General features: G+C 42.4%; 2 protein-coding genes across 5 annotated transcripts in view; both read right to left on the minus strand.

Moving 5' to 3' along the window:
• The window catches only part of RNF10 (ring finger protein 10), a 41,397-nt gene extending 27,490 nt beyond the window's left edge, over positions 1-13,907 (minus strand). For 3 of the 4 annotated variants that reach the window (XM_032876134.1, XM_032876137.1, XM_032876136.1), the window contains exon 1: positions 13,274-13,907. In XM_032876134.1, the coding sequence (XP_032732025.1) occupies positions 13,274-13,430 (157 nt within the window). In that variant the 5' untranslated portion in view covers positions 13,431-13,907. The remainder of the gene's footprint in view (positions 1-13,273) is intronic. The other variant, XM_032876135.1, reaches the window with a different exon arrangement.
• Positions 1-17,038, minus strand: part of LOC116878533 (medium-chain specific acyl-CoA dehydrogenase, mitochondrial-like) — a 25,758-nt gene continuing 8,720 nt past the window's right edge. The window contains exons 2-3 of the mRNA XM_032876138.1: positions 15,872-15,877; positions 1-1,972 (exon numbers count right to left, since the gene is read on the minus strand). Of these exons, the coding sequence (XP_032732029.1) occupies positions 661-1,926 (1,266 nt within the window). The 5' untranslated portion in view covers positions 1,927-1,972; positions 15,872-15,877 and the 3' untranslated portion in view covers positions 1-660. The remainder of the gene's footprint in view (positions 1,973-15,871; positions 15,878-17,038) is intronic.

Consider the following 17,038-nt stretch of genomic DNA (forward strand, 5'->3'; position numbering starts at 1 on the left):
TTTTTTTTTTTTTTTAATTTTAAGGCAGATTTTATTTATTTCTAAATAAGGCAAGTAAAATGCAGATTTAGAATTAAACAGGTTTTCAATAACTTCTGGTTATTATATGGTGAGAGAATTATGAACATCAAATTTTTGAGTATTATTGTACAAAACTGAAAACAAATGCTTTCCAAATTGTAGCAAAATTAACTCCCCCAATACCATTAAGTCTACAAAGACACTATCAAGTTATCTGATGGCATCCAAATCCTATAATGCTTTCTCAATGTAAATTTTGAAACATTCTGAATACTTTTATAAGCCCATTTTTCAAAAATGTCATTGGAAAAATACTGAAATCAAAAGAACTTCTGTTACTTTAAGTGCTTAACGTAACAAAACAAATGTGCTTATCTAGGTTAATTTAATTCAAGTACAGTAGTACTAAAGATAACACATAACTTTAATGAAGCCTAATCTTTTTGTGAAAAAGCAAGTCATAAAGTTAAACAAAATTGGAAAACTAGTATTAGAATCAGCTGTATGAGTTTGGTGTAAGAGTACTTATTTTAAAGTTTTAGCAGAAAAAGTCTTAAAGCTCGTTCTCTTCTTTGGAGCTTAAACAGTAGGTTGTGTTCTAATCACTCAAAAGTTAATCATGTTTCTATAGCTCTCTCTCTAATTTTTATACCTGCCAATGTGTTCACGGGCTATAATAAGTCTTTGAATTTGTGCTGTACCTTCATAAATCTGATAGATCTTAGCATCCCTCATTAGTTTTTCTACAGGATATTCTGTATTAAATCCATTGCCTCCAAAAATCTGCACAGCATCAGCAGCTAACTGATTTGTAATATCTGCAGCAAATGCCTTTGCTATAGAGGCATAGCAGGTATTTCGGCGACCCGAATCAACCTCCCAAGCTGCTCTCTGGTAACTCAATCTAGCTAGTTCAACTTTCATTGCCATTTCAGCCAGCAAAAATGATATTCCTTGGTGCTCTACAAGCAGCTTTCCAAAAGTTTTCCTCTCCAGGGCATACTTGGTAGCTTCATCCAAAGCTCTTTGTGCTAGTCCCACAGCACCAGCTGCTACTGGAGGTCTAGTTTTATCAAAAGCACCCATTGCAATTTTGAAACCAGCTCCTTCACCAATTAAAACATTTTCTTTAGGCACTCTCACATCCTCAAACACAATTCCTCTTGTATCTGAACATCGCTGACCCATATTCAATTCCTTTCTTCCAATCTGCACTCCTGGGGTATCTGCTTCCACAATAAATCCAGTAAAGGCTCTATTAGCAGGAGTCTTTGGATCCGGATCAGAACGAGCCAATAAGAAATACCAATTAGCTTTTCCTCCATTGGTTATCCACATCTTCTGACCATTAATAATATATTCATCTCCTTTCCTTTCTGCTTTGGTTTTTATACCAGCTACATCAGAGCCAGCTACAGGTTCTGTTACGCAGTAAGCACACATCAGTGGCTCCTCAGTGAGTCTCCCCAAATACTTCTTTTGTTGTTGGTCATTTCCAGCAATAAGAAGAGGCATTTGCCCCAAAGAATTTGCTTCAATAGCAGTCTGAACCCCTGTGCATCCATAAGCCAATTCTTCAGTAATTAAACAAGCATCAAAAATTCCAAGTCCAAGACCTCCACAACTCTCTGGAATGTGTTTATTCATTAAGCCAAGTTCCCATGCTCTTTTAATTAGGGGGACAGGGTACTCGCCACTTTTATCGTATTCTGCAGCAACTGGGATTATTTCTTCCCTGGCAAATTTACGAGCAGTAGCTTGAAACTCTTTTTGCTGTTCAGTGAGCTCAAAATTAAATCCCAATTTTGGTTCATGCTGTAGGGCAGCTTTTGTATGTTGTGATCTCCAGTCAAAACGAGAAACACTTTTTAGGACCCTGCAGCTACGCCTAAACACCGCTGCCATGTTGACTCCCGGTCCGGATACTCAAACGCTAACTCAGTCCGTGGCGCTCCAACTTTTTTTTTTTAAATGCCAAAGCCTGAAGGGTCCCTCCTTCAGGAGGGATACAAATGCAAGTGAAACCAGAGATTTTTAGTTCACAATCTCTCTCTTTTTTACAGAGTTTAACCTGTAAACGGGTTTTTAACCCTTAAAAAAGTCCACTTAGATGAAGTGATTAAAAAGTGCCTGGGGCACTCAGGATGGCTCAGTCCACAGGGCATGCAACTCTTGATCTTCGGGTCCTAACTTTGCGAGCACCATGTTGGCCATACACCCTACTTTTAAAAAAATTTTTTAATTAAAAAAAAAAAGGAAAGAAAAAGGGGTCAGCCTATATCTATGAGGAAAAAGTATTTTATCTGGAAGCAGGATAGAAGACATTATTCTCCTTAAATTACTACAACATAACTAGGTTCTACAGTGCAAAGGCTTGGCCTAGGCTCTAGCAGGTACATTCAAAAGGCATAAAAGCAAAACAATATTTACATATACACTAGACATCAAACTGAGAAGCCATTAAATTAACAAAACAAAAGAAGTTGAGTTCTAAAAACATATTAGATCAGCATGAGTCATATTCTTTTAAAAAACATTTCTTGGAGCGCCTGGGTGGTTCAGTCAAGCATCCTACTCTTGGTTTCCACTCAGGTCATGATCTCAGGATTGTGAGACTGATTCCCGCAGCTTCGTATGGAGTCTGCTTAAGATTCTCTCTCCTTCTCTCTTTATCCTCCCCCTGGCTCACTCTCTCTTCCCCCTCTCAAGTAAAATCTGAGAAAAAAAATTTTTTTAATATATTTCTTTTTTCCTCCAGTCATAAGAACATATGTTCAATTTTGAAATCTGGAAGAATAATTTAAATTTGCCCCTATCCATAAAATACCAACTTACACACAGTGCATAACTTCCTTTTATTCTCCATTTCATACACTGGCCACATCTCTCACAAAATGACAGACATAACAAAATACACTGTCTTCTATTACTCCATGAGCATTTTTTCACGCATCTCTAGTCTTCAAAGAATAGTTAATAGCTGCACAGTCTACCATATGTTTATAATAGAATATAACCAATCCCCTACTGCTATATATTTAGGTGGTTTCTAGTTAGCTAGTTAGCATTGGGAGCGTCTTTATATAGAGGACTGTGTGTACGATCATGTCAAATTCTCAAAATGAAATCAGCAGATTAAGTATGATCATTAAAGCCTTTTATACATTCTCAAGTTTCTTTCTAAAACCATTGTACCTATTTATTTACATTTTAACAACACTGTAACAGAGAAAAGTCTTGGTCTAGGTCACTAGGTCACTATTGACAATGCCGAGTTGAATAAACTTTCTTAAACTGAAGGGTCAAAATTCTTGTTTTAAATTTTATTTTCTCTGACGAGTAGCAACAAATACTTTTTCAAGCTGTTGACCATTTGTATTTTGTATAAAGAACACTTGTTTTGGGGGCGCCTGGGTGGCTCAGTGGGTTAAGCCCCTGACTTCGGCTCAGGTCATGATCTCAGGGTCCTGGGATCAAGCCCCACATCACATCGCATTAGGCTTTCTGCTCAGCAGGGGGCCTGCCCCCCCCCCCCCCCCCGGTCTGCTGCTCTGCCTACTTGTAATCTCTCTCTCTCTCTGTGTCAAATAAATAAAATCTTAACCAAGAAGAAAAAAAAAAAAAAAAGAACACTTGTTTTTATTCTTTGCCCCATATTTTCTACTTGGGAGTTGAACTGCATAAATTGTTTTGTCCCCAACTGAAAGAAGAATCCTGACAAGACACATTTAACATGTGCCAAAGTTTACCAGCAAAAAAAAAAAAAAAAAAAAGGGGGAAAATGAAACCTATCTGAAGACAATATAAACCTAAATAACTAAAGGTAGAAGAGGTCCCCAAATTAGTCTTTGGACAAAAAAAGACTACTTTTTCTTCTCCCTTTGCCCATTCCATGTTGTCTTTTTTTTTAAATCTCAGAATAAAATTTGTTTTTTTAAAGGTTTTATTTATTTGAGAGAGAACATGAGAGAGAACAAGTGAGGGGGCGCGCAGAGGGAGAGGAGAAGCAGACTCCCTCTGAGTAGGGAGCCTAATGTGGGGATGTGGCACTTGATCCCAGGACCCTGGGAGCATGACCTGGGCTGAAGGCAGCGGCTTAACCCACTGAGCCACCCAGGCGCCCTTGGTTAAAAGTAAAATCTTAATTTAAAAAATTTTTTCTAGGGGCACATATATATCTGTGTGTATTTGTATATATATAAATATATATATAGAAACAGGTCTGGAGGGGCACCTGGGTGGCTCAGTCAGTTAAGCGGCTGCCCTTGCCTCAGGTCATGATCCTGGGGTCCTGAGATCAAGTCCCGCATCGGGCTCCCTGCTCAGCAGGGAGCCTTCTTCTCCCTCTCCCTCTGCCTGCCGCTCACCATGCTTGAGTGCTCTCTGTCAAATAAATAAATAAAATCTTAAAAAAAGAAAAAAGAGGGGTGCCTATGTGGCTCAGTGGGTTGAGCCTCTGCCTCTGGCTTGGGTCATGATCTCAGGGTCCTGGGATCGAGCCCCGCATCAGGCTCTCTGCTTGGCGGGGAACCTGCTTCCCCCCTTCTCTCTTGCTGCCTGCCTCTCTGCCTACCTGTGAGGCCTCTCTCTGTCAAATAAATAAAATCTTTTTTAAAAAGAAACAGATCGGGGCACCTGGGTGGCTCAGTGGATTAAAGCCTCTGCCTTCGGCTCAGGTCATGATCCCAGGCCCTGGGATCGAGTCCCGCATCGGGCTCTCTGCTCAGCGGGGAGCCTGCTTCCTCTTCTCTCTCTGCCTCTCTGCCTACTTGTGATCTCTGTCAAATAAATAAAATCTTTAAAAAAAAAAAAAAAAAAACAGATCTGGAAAGGCAACACGCAAGCTGTTAAGACAGTTAACTTCGGGAAATGCAGCTTCACTTTTACCTAATCAAGTGGTTTCCAATCCTGCCAGTTTGAAAGAATCACCCAGATAAGTTTTTAGGGGATCCCTATGCTCAGGCCTCACCCTCTAAGATTCTGACTTAAGTATACAAAAAGTTCTGTATACTTATCGTTTGGGTAATTTTGAAAACTACTAAGTACCTAGAAAAAATTATTTCTAGGTAAGATGACCAACTTATTTTATAGCAGATTAATAAATCCAAAGTGAAGATACCCTCAAAAAAAGAAAAGGAGGGGCACCTGGGTGGCTCAGTGGGTTAAGCCCCTGCCTTCAGCTCAGGTCAGGATCTCAGGGTCCTGGATTAGAGCCCTGCATCAAGCTCCCTGCTCACCAGGGAGGCTGCTTCCCGGCCCCCACCAGACTGCTGCTCTGCTACCTGTGATCTCTCTCTCTCGCTCTCTCCATCAAATAAAAGAAAATCTTTAAAAAAAAAAAAAAAGAAGAAGAAGAAGAAGAAAGAAAGAAAAGGAAGCACGAGCTGATAAAAAAGTCTGAATTTTGAAATCAACCACTTCACACTTACCTTGTCACCAGCATGGCTTAAATGAGAGGTATGCCATCCTCTCCAAACCTGACCAAATCACAACCTGGGAGTCGAGCTAACAGTCACAGGCGATGGCAGCAATGCAGAGAGCAGATGGTCACAGAAACTCTGCCAGGCTGGGTTTACTCCTACCAATCACCTTTCAATCCCAGGTAGGGAAACTGACCAGAGTTTAACCTGAAGTTAGAACTTAAGAACTACACTTTTACCTACTACTTCAGTCAGCCACAGTTACTGACCAACACAGCATCACTGGTAACAGAAAGTGAAGCTTTAGTTCTCTCGCAAATGTTCTTACTTGTGGAGTTGATAATAGGATTTCAAATAAGTAGAAAATTCAGAGGAACAGGGTCCAAGCTAACTTTACCATGAGAACAAATGAGGGCTTATGAAAACAGGCAGGTATAGAAAACATGGATTTTCCAAACCTCATTACCGAAGACTGTTTCAGATGACACCGCATTTCACCCTAATACTTTCAATACAAGCACCTAATAGTTACATAGATTTAGGTAAAGCCAGATTCTATATTTGAACAAGAAAGTTCTATTTTTATTTCTTCACTTATTACCACACAGGCAAGGAAACAGTTTCATCACATTTACAGAACTGCTCTCTGATGGACAGGGAACTGCTCATTTCTAAAACAGATTACAAAATGACCACATATGTATCACGATTTTAGTTGCTCAAACTCCATCATCTATCTTGTCTTCCACTCGCCTAAAAGTATGAAGTTAGATAACTGAAGTGAGAGTCTGGCTTTATCTCTAGACCCAGGCAACAGGCAGCTAAAGACTGAAGGTACAGTCAGGCCTGTGACCCAGAGATAAAATTCGGAGTACGATTTTTGGGATGTCTCATAGACAACTTGTCAGGACACACATATGAATAACGTGGGGGTTAGAATCTGTCCTCTCTTCTCTGAAAGGAGACAGCAATAAAGATGATCTGCTTCAGATTTTGGAAAAAGTCAAGTTCCTAGCAGAAACATATTCTCCACTATAAGTTTTAAATTTCCGGGCGCCTGGGTGGCTCGGTGGGTTAAAGCCTCTGCCTTCAGCTCAGGTCATGATCTCAGGGTCCTGGGATCGAGCCCCACATCGGGCTCTCTGCTCAGCAGGGAGCCTGCTTCCTCCTCTCTGTCTGCCTCTCTGCCTACTTGTGATCTGTCAAATGAATAAATAAAATCTTTAAAAAAATAAATAAATAAATTTCCAAGTGGTGGTTCTCAGTCCTGGCTGCACAGGAGACTCACCCGCAGAGACTTTTAAAACTGGATGCCAGGGCCCAAGGACCCAATCCAGACCTAAAAAATCATAAAGAGGGGCGCCTGGGTGGTTCAAATGTTGAGTGCCTGCTTTCGGCTCAGGTTGTGATCCCAGGGCCTGCTTCTCCTTCTCCCATTCCCCCTGCTTTTGTTCCCTCTCTTGCTGTGCCTCTCTCTGTCAAATAAATAAATAAAATCTTTAAAAAAAAATCAGAAAGAATCCCTAGGAAAGAGCTCCACACATCCCTATTAAAAACAAACAAACAAACAAAAACAAAAACTCAAAAAAAATAAATAAAATAAAAAGAGCCTCAAGAAATTCTGATACACAAGCCAGAGCTGAGAACTACAGAGGACGACTATCAAGACACATTCCAAAATGGACAAGACCATTGGTTAAATGACTCAAATCCAGAACTCAGGATCACAGAGTCAACAAGAGACTTGAAACCTTAATCCATGTCTCAGTTCTTCCACATCTCCCTAACAGATAGGTCTCTACCAAATAACACATCTCAGTCTTTCCCTCCATTGCCAAATTAAAGGCCAAAAATTTTTCCACAGTTAAATAATTTGGCATCATCAACATTTCCAGCTCTAGTTCTAACAGGTGGCACAACCTAGAGGTCAGAAAACAAGCCAGGAAGTTTCTGCTGCTGATTCATGCTGTAATCACAAGCAAGTTGCTTACCCATCACTCGGAGTAGTTGACAAGCACCTCTGGAGGGGCAACATATGGGCTTACTATAGAACAACTGACGACAAATTGAATCCAGCTGAAATTAGTAATTCTTAATGAAAGAGAGAAGTGGTATCAAAAATGACACGTGCCAGGGCATCTGGGCGGCTCAGTGGGTTAAGCCTCTGCCTCCGGCTCGGGTCATGGTCTCAGGGTCCTCGGATTGAGCCCCGAATCAGGATCTCTGCTCAGCAGGGAGCCTGCTTCCCCATCTTTCTCTGCCTGCCTCTCTGCCTGACTGTGATCTCTGTCAAATAAATAAATAAAATCTTAAAAAAAAAAAAAAAAACAAAAAAAAACGACACATGCCAACAAACTGAGGGGTGCTGGGGGGGGGGGGGGGGGGACAGGGTGGTTGGGTGATGGACATTGGGGAGGATATGTGTTATGGTGAGTGCTGTGAAGATGATTCACAGACCTGTAACCCTGAAGCAAATAATACATTATATGTTAATAAAATTAAAAAATTAAAAAAATATATAATAGGGGCGCCTGGGTGGCTCAGTGGGTTAAAGCCTCTGCCTTCGGCTCAGGTCATGATCCCAGGGTCCTGGGATAGAGCCCCGCATCGGGCTCTTTGCTCAGCGGGGAGCCTGCTTCCTCCTCTATCTCTCTCTGCCTGCCTCTCTGCCTATCTCTGTCAAATAAATAAATTTAAAAAAAAAAAAAATATATATATATATATATATAATAAACCATTTATGTTAAAAAAGAAAAAGAATGGCAAGTGCCAAGTTACCTGCATACAAAGGGCAATTTATAAATATTGCCTAGGACTTTTTTTTTTTTAAAGATTTTATTTATTTATCTGACAGAGAGAGAGAGCCTAAGCAGGGGGAGCAGCAAAGGGTGAGGGAAAACCTGGCTCCCTGCTCAGGACCCTGGGATCATGACCTGAGCCATAGGCAGACACTTAACCCGACGGAGCCACCCGGGTGCCCCTGCCTAGGACCTCTTAAGAATTCACTTGAGAGGCACCTGCGTGGGTCAGTAGGTCAAACATCGGACTCCTGATTTCAGCTCAGGTCATGATCTCAGGGGTGTGATCGAGCCCCATGTTGGGCTCCACACTGGGCACAGAGCCTGCTAAAGATTCTCTCAGGGTGCCTGGGTGGCTCAGTCATTAAGTGTCTGCCTTTGGCTAAGGTCATGATCCCAGGGTCATGGGATTGAGCCCCACACTGGGCTCCCTGCTCAGCGGGACGCCTGCTTCTCCTTCTCCCACTCCTCCGTTTCTGTTCCCTCTCTCGCTTTGTCTGTCAAATAAAGAAATTCTTTTTAAAAAGAAGGAAGGAAGGAAGTATGGATGGATTAAAAAAAAAAAGAAAAAGCAAAAAACCTCAGGTGCCTGGGTGATTCAGTTGGTTAAGCAACTGCCTTCGGCTCAGGTCATGATCCCAGAGTCCTTGGATCAAGTCTCATATTAGGCTCCCATATCCATGGAGAGTCTGCTTCTCCCTGACCTTCTCTCTCTCTCTTATGCTCTCTCTCATGCTCTCTCTCACTGTCTCTCTCTCAAATAAATAAATAAAATCTTAAAAAAAAAATTCTCTCTCCCTCTGCCCCTCCCCCCCAGCCTTCCCCATCTCCCCCTCTCTTAAAAAAAAAAAAAACACTTGAACAAATCACTCTCACCCCCCTCTAAAGCCTCAGTTTTCTTGTCCATGATCCGAGGCTTATCCTCTACCCCACCTCCTCATAATGTCATGAAGATTAAGGGAAAACTTCTGTAAAATGCCTACCACAGTGGTTAGCACGAAGTTGCCATTATTATTTGGAAGACTACTATTATTAATATATCTAAATCATTCTTGTCAAAAGCACCCCCAGACTTCCAACAAAGCCATATAAACCAAGGACTCCAGCCAAAAGGCCTGGAAATTCTTATGACTTCTCTAAGTGGTTTTTATTAAAGGCTCAAGTCACCTCAATTTTCAAAGCCATCAAAAATCTCCAGGTCCATTTACAGCCCAGAAGCATTCTTCAAGGCAGATTACCACTAGTAATCTGGCTCCTGGTACCGGAATAAGAGGAAGTGTGTCAGGATAGTGCTTCGTATCACCAACCTCAAAATAACTGCTTCATAATACCTGACCTTCCCTTAACCTCCATGGTAGTATCATCCCCCACCAGGGGAATGGGGCAAGAGCCTGGTTCTGGGCCAGGGTCCATTGTTTGTCCATAAACTGCATAACCTCTCTCTCTAAAAAGACTCTTTTTACTTTCTTTGCTCCTTCTAAATGACTTTCCCCAAACCCTAAACCACCTTTCTCCTCTGGGCCATATTCCTAGGCTATTCACTGTTAAGTGTTCTTAGAATTATATCTTAGAACTACTGGAACAAAGCTGTAGGAATATACCTAAGAAAAGGAATGTTATGTGAATGTTTGAAGCAATTAGCCAAAGCAAAGAAACTGCAGTATGCCACTCTGGCAGAAAAGATCAAGTAAATCCCAGGAGCCAAATTTACCTATTTCCGGCGTGCATGAACTTAAGCCAACTGCAGGAACAAAGACTCAAGTGTATTAAACATGTAACTAGGAAGCAAATGACCATTTCTGTCATGCAGTTTAGAAAATAGAACAGACAGGGTTTTTTTCACCTGAAGTAGGGAAAGGAGAGAGGAAATGGGAATTAAATATTTAAAATCTGAACAACCCTTATTCTTGTTACTTTGACAAAAGAAGGCAAGTTACGTATTTTCACCTAACTTCCCCTTTCTTTCTTCAACTCAGTACTCTGAAACTCAAGAGGTCCTTTCAACAGTTTCCAGCAGAATCGAGTACATGAAGTGTTGGGTCAGCTTCTGAAATACTACAGAAACCTCTTATGGAATTATGCTGAATTTGGGCCTACCGTCTTGTTAGAGCCACTCCCTAGAATCACTGTGTCCTAATGTCCTAAATGACGTCTGCCATGGTCTTAGCTATGATGTTCTTAATGGAGCTTATGCTATTCTTCAGTTCAACCTTAAAAGTCAGCTAATATCCAGCGTTTCCTAAGCCACTTTTAATTTCTACTTATTTTGCCTTTGATCTGTTCCTAAATGCATGCAGTGGATTATGGCTGATAACTCTGTATTTAGCTACAAACCTATCCTACCTATTTGCTAACGGTACACAGCAGTAGCCAGGAAAGTAGGCACTGGCAATGGCAAACATGCACAAGGTTTCTAACATACTAAACAAAACCTAATGCTACCAGAGGGCATACTGTATTTTATAAAACTTAGCAAAAAATCCTTTACAGGAGTTTTTACTTCCTTCCTCAGAAGCTTTAAATTAAGAAGGTGAACAAGTGTTTTAAGAGCATTCGACAGTATTTGTCATAAAAAAAAATCACTTTAGTCAGAATGAACCCAACAATAAGTATTCTATTCAAGTTTATCTGAAACATTAACCCTGACAAGTATTTTCTGGTCAAACTATAACAGAAGTGTCTATCAACCTCTTAGGTAATCAGAGTTAGTTCTAATCAACATATACAAAGTCAGGGACAAAGTAAGTAAAATGCTTTAAAATACTTCAGTTTTCTTCTTTGGATTGTCACAAACTTTAACTACTGCCTCACTAGAGAATAAACTCAAGGCATTTACTGCAAGCCCAGAAAAATTAGTTGACAATCCAGATAGCCAGAAAATCACCATCTTTATCTTCACATCTGGGAATAGAGTGCAAAAGCAGTTATTTATCAACCACACTGAAAAATACTCAGACCAGGGCGCCTGGGTGGCTCAGTGGGTTGAGCCGCTGCCTTCGGCTCAGGTCATGATCTCAGGGTCCTGGGATCGAGTCCCGCATCGGGCTCTCTGCTCGGCAGGGAGCCTGCTTCCCTCTCTCTCTCTCTCTCTCTGCCTGCCTCTCCATCTACTTGTGATCTCTCTCTGTCAAATAAATAAATAAAATCTTAAAAAAAAAAAAAAAAAAAATACTCAGACCAGGGGCGCCTGGGTGGCTCAGTGGGTTAAGCCTCTGCCTTCGGCTCAGGTCATGATCCCAGAGTCCTGGGATCGAGCCCTGCATCAGGCTCTCTGCTCAGCTGGGAGCCTGGTTCCTCCTCTCTCTCTGCCTGCCTTTCTGCCTACTTGTGATCTCTGTCAAATAAATAAATAAAATCTTAAAAAAAAAAAAAAATACTCAGACCACACAAAACCAGCAGTTTTGGCCAAGAGGACCAGCTACCCTCTATCTCTAGAGGGATCTGTGATAAAGCTACACGTGTGCAAAAACCCCAAATTAATCTACATAATACTGCCTGAAAGTCCACACTAATCCCTGCTTAGATATTTAAAGCATTCTCTTACGATAAGACAACTGGACTCCACTGGAATTCCACAGTTTCTAGAAGCACTCAGCGTACCAAGTAAACAAGTTTGCTATATCCAACAGATCAATTCTGAACTCGAGTCAGCCTTACAGGTGTTTTTTCTCTTTTCATTTAAGCCTTATAGTTTTTTAAATCTTAAAAAGTTTTAAACTGGACCTCCACATTTGGAGACTTCAAATCTTCACCTGTCTGCCACGTATCTCCACTTCCACTAAAAACCTCTTCCTACTCCTGCTGATATAATCACAGCACAAAATAGCAGAGATTTGTACACAGGCTTTTGAAGTAAGATGGAGAACATTCGATTCCAGACTCTGCGAACACCTAAAATCCTGGTCTCTTGGCTTTTTCCTTCTTTAGAAATGAACAATTCCGGGGTGCCTGGGTGACTCAGTGTGTTAAGCCTCTGCCTTCAGCTCAGGTCATGATCAAGCCCCCCATCAGGCTCTCTGCTCAGCGGGGAGCCTGCTTTCCCCTCTCTGCCTGCCTCTCTACTTGTGATCTCTCTCTCTCAAATAAATAAAATAAAATTAAGAAAAAAAAATGAACAATTCCACCATACTGGACAGGTTAATAATTGTAGTATAAATAACAGAGGTATAAACCTACCCCAATCCCTGGCACATGGTAAGCCCTCAATAAATGGTACCTATCATCACCATGATGGTCATAATACTGAGAAGCGTTGAAAACGACAAAAATCTTCCCTGTAAAATGCCTCTAACCTACACAGCGAAATAGGCATGATGTGTATTTGGTGGATAATAGGTGTCAGGTATTCTTCTAAGCTCTTAGTTCATTTGCTCCCTAAGTTATTTATTTAATTCTAATCATCTCCACATTTACAGAAAAGGAAACTTGGAAGCTCAAGGTCTGGCAGATCTAAAAAGACTGAAACAGAACCCATGCTCTTAACCACTACTCCACTGGGAACAAAGCCATCTGAGGACGAATCCTGTTCAACAGAGAGATGGATCTGAAACCAGGTTATTAAATATGAAATTTGAGTTTGAAAAGTCCTTGGGCCCCACCCTCCACTGTTTAAACTTGAAAGCCATCCAATGCTAATTCAACATTAAAGGGCAGAACAACTTGGTGGTTTAGGAGCTTGGACTAGTGAGTCAGACAACCAGGTCTTAAGGCCCGCCGTGAGGCACATACTGGCTGGGTGACCTTACCTTTTCTGAACCTCAGTTTCCTCATCCGCAAAATGGGGATAAGAATAGCACCTACTTCACCAATCTGTTTCGTGTATTAATGCAAGGTTAATGCAAGGATTCACGTAAACGACGCTGTACAGTGCCCATCAAGTTTTAATTTTTAAATAATTGGAGCGACGGAAAAGGGGAGAAAGGTAGGGAACGATAATAGAAAAGTGGGCTGTCCCTGGGTGACCCAGCAGACACCAGAGCGAGGATCCTCCCCAGCCGCAGGGACAGTCGCCCCCCTCCCTCCCACCGCCCTTACCGCTCTTGGGTTTAGACTCGCCGGCCGGCCCCGCCGAGGCGGAGCGGGGCGGCTGTTGCCCTTTGCTGCTGCCCGAAGAGGCGGAGGAGCTGCTGGAGCCGCTGTTCTTGTCCATGTCGGAAGCGGTGGCGGCGGCGTTGGGGGAGCTCTGCGGCATCAACGGGGGCCTCGGCGGCGGCGGCGGCGGTCGGAGCGGAGCGGGCGCGGCGGGGACCCAGGCTCATGGCGTTCGGGGCCGGCGGGGGTCGGCGGCGGCAGCGGTTCTCGGCCTTCATGGCGACATTTTTCCCTGTTTCCTTCCTCGGCTTCTCAAACTGTGAAGAGAAGCGGCGGGCGGGGCTGTCGAGCCCAGCGGCGGCGGTAGTGACAGAGAAGAAGGAGGAGGCCGGGGCTCGGAGGTCCGGGCCGGGCCTGGCGGGGCGGAGGCTGCGGGGGAAGGGGAGGCGAGGGAGGGTGCGCGAGCCCCGCCGGCCGGCCGGACACGCTCTCCCGCCGCGAGGCAGGGGAGAGGGTTGGCTGTCTTGGTGTCGGGGACGTGTGTCTCCGACACAGCGACCGACACTCGCCTCTAGGCCGAGGCCGAGGTGCTCCGGGAATGGCGACGAGTCGCCAAACAGCATCTCGAAGAACCCGGATGGACTATATATATAGTGGCGATGTGGGAGTGACGCCCTCTGGGAAACGTAGTTTTCTATCTACATCCGGGCCCAGTTATACTGAGCCCAGTAACCCCCCCCCACGCCCCGCCTTTGAAAGGATGATGGGACTTGTAGTTCAGGTTTTATTACGAGTATGCTAATGTGCATAATAATATAATATGCACCAGTCATAATAATATAACATGCACCAGTGCTAATAACGAATCCAAACATTGGAATGCCTGTGGAAATTTTTTATTTGGTTAATTTATAGTTCTTATTCTAGTATCAATATCAAGTTATTTATGGCTCTTATTTTATCTCCCAATAAGAATAAGGGTAGGGGCGCCTGGGTGGCTCAGTGGGTTAAAGCCTCTGCCTTCAGCTCAGGTCACGATCCCAGAGTCCTGGGATCGAGCCCCGCATTGGTCTCTCTGCTCAGCAGGGAGTCCGCTTCTTCCTCTCTCTCTGCCTGCTTCTCTGCCTACTTGTGATCTCTGTCTGCCAAATAAATAAATAAAATCTTTAAAAAAAAATAATTAAAAAAAAAAAGAATAAGGGTAAAAATAATGACAAAACCCTACATTTAATATAACTTTACAGCACTTCGTCATACAGCACTTCATTTCATTGTTAATACGTCATTTATTAATATAAGCCATCGTCAGGGCACCTGGGTGGCTCAGTGGGTTTAGCAACTGACTCTTGGTTTCCCCGCACATCATGATTTCGGGGTTGTGAGATGGAGCCCCACCTCAGTCTCCAGGCTTGCAGAGCCTCCTTAAGATTCTCTGTCTCCTTGTCACTCTTCTCCTCCCCTCCCCAACTTGCACGTGCTTTCTCTCCCTCTCTCTCTCTCAAGAAAAAATATATATGTCATTATTAATATTTCATTTCATCGTTAATAGGATTATCATTGCGTGCTTATCATTAGCAGGCATTGTCGTGTGGGTTATATGGATTACCACACTTAATCCTCACATTAACTCAAATTTAAAGACAAGGAAACTGGTTCCAAAAGCTTAGATCAGTTACCCACCATCACATAGTGAATAAGTGGTGTTCTCAACCACCTATGAGATAAGCAGTTCTCCATTTTACAAATATGAACACTGAAACTTAGAAAATCTCACCAAAGCCATCTGTACTTTAGAAAATTATTAATGATTCCTTTCAACCATAGCAGTTTGAGATTTGTAGGATCACATACACACACTGTTAAAGAGAGGAACAAGTAATTTTTCAGACTAACCACAGCTCGCTAGAAACCTATTATATGCCAGGCACTGCGCTGAGCACAAGGAAACCCAAAAATATATTCAGATTGAGGCCTTTAATAAACTCATTGTTGGGGCGCCTGGGTGGCTCAGTGGGTTAAAGCCTCTGCCTTCGGCTCAGGTCATGATCCCAGGGTCCTGGGATCGAGCCCCACATCGGGCTCTCTGCTCAGCGGGGAGCCTGCTTCCTCCTCTCTCTCTGCCTGCCTCTCTGCCTCCTTGTGATTTCTGTCTGTCAAATAAATAAATAAATCTTTAAAAAAAAAAAAAATAAACTCATTGTTTCCTAAGTGAATTAAGCAAATAAGAAACTACAGTGGTTAAGCCAGTGCTCACCAAAGAGAGAGGCCATGTTCCGTTTGAGCCAAATTATCATGAAGCCCAACAGCTACAGAAGAGTCTAGCATCTCCTAAGCTCTCCTTCAGCTGCAAATGAACTCAAAACTCAAGGCCCAGCTAAGGGAGTTGAATATAACAACAGACAAGGAAACTTAAGTTGGTGATCAGAAAGCTACTATAATTTTTGTTCCCATTCCTCAATTTAAATCTTTCCAGAAAATCCAAGTCCAGATATTTCATAAACTGTAGAAAAAGTTCAGTGGGAAGTGTGATGTCTTTATCGCCCAGAGTTGCCTGAGCCAACTCAAAAAAGCTATGAAAAAAAAATAAGCAAGTGTTCAACTTTGACAGTTGTGCATGATACAATCCTGGAGGGCTGGGGCGCCTGGGTGGCTCAGTGTGTTGGGGCCTCTGCCTTCAGCTTGGGTCATGATCCCGGGGTCCTGGGATCGAGTGCCACATCCCCACATCGGGCTCCCTACTCAGTGGGGCGCCTGCTTCCCCCTTTCTCTCTCTGCCTGCCTCTCTGCCTACTTGTGATCTCTGTCTGTCAAATAAATTTAAAAATCTTTTTTGATAAATAAATAAATAAATAAACAAACAAACTACCCTGGAGGGCTTAGTCTTCCCAAGTAAAATTATGGGCAAGAGAATCCATGTAAAACTGGATGGCAGCCAACTCACAAAAGTTCATTTGGATAAAACATAGCGGAACAATGTGGAACACAAGGGTGAAGCTTTTCCTGCTGTCTGTAACAAGCTCACTAGCAAGGATGTTAATTTTGAATTCCCAGAGTTTCACTTGTAAACAAAACTGACTAACATATCATTCACCCAAAAGAAAGGAAAGAGGGAGGGAGGGAGAGAATAGGGAAGAAAAACTACAAGGGAAGATAGTAACAAAAGCTATAATAAAATTAACACAAAATGCTGACTATAGCAAAAGCTCCAAGGAGAGGTATACAAACAGTTGGGGGTGGGAGGGTAGTGAAGGGCTTCCCAGAGAGGTGTCACTTGAACTGAGCATAGAAGGATGAGTGGAAAATCCTAGAATTCCCCTAATTGAGTCCTTTTCACCTCCTTATCCATCATCGCATGCAATACAAAACATTAATAAGTAATGTATGTATAAGTCAGTTTCTTGAAATTAACAGTTTTAACTGGAATAGGGAAAATTAGATATTAATTTCACATTTTAAAATTTCCTTAAAATGGCCTTCATCATTCCTTGCCCTGCTTCACCTCTTGCAGGCTTTTCCTCCACAAGTCATATTGAAATGAGAACAAATACATAATGTTGGTTTGGAACCTAACTTTGATGTCTAGAAGGAACAGCCCCAAAGCCTGAGGTCCATTCTTATGTATCACTAGATATGGAAGACATACTAAGTTTCCTTGATGAATTTTTATTTCCCTTAACAATGATGTGAGAACTCTAATTACGTGAATGAATCATTCCTTCTTTCTATCACTTTTAAAAATAAAAGAGAGGGAAAGAAGAAAAACCCATT

The sequence above is a fragment of the Lontra canadensis genome, unplaced genomic scaffold (assembly GCF_010015895.1).
Source record: "Lontra canadensis isolate GAN:19392208 unplaced genomic scaffold, GSC_riverotter_1.0 scaffold58, whole genome shotgun sequence".
NCBI lineage: Eukaryota > Metazoa > Chordata > Mammalia > Carnivora > Mustelidae > Lontra > Lontra canadensis.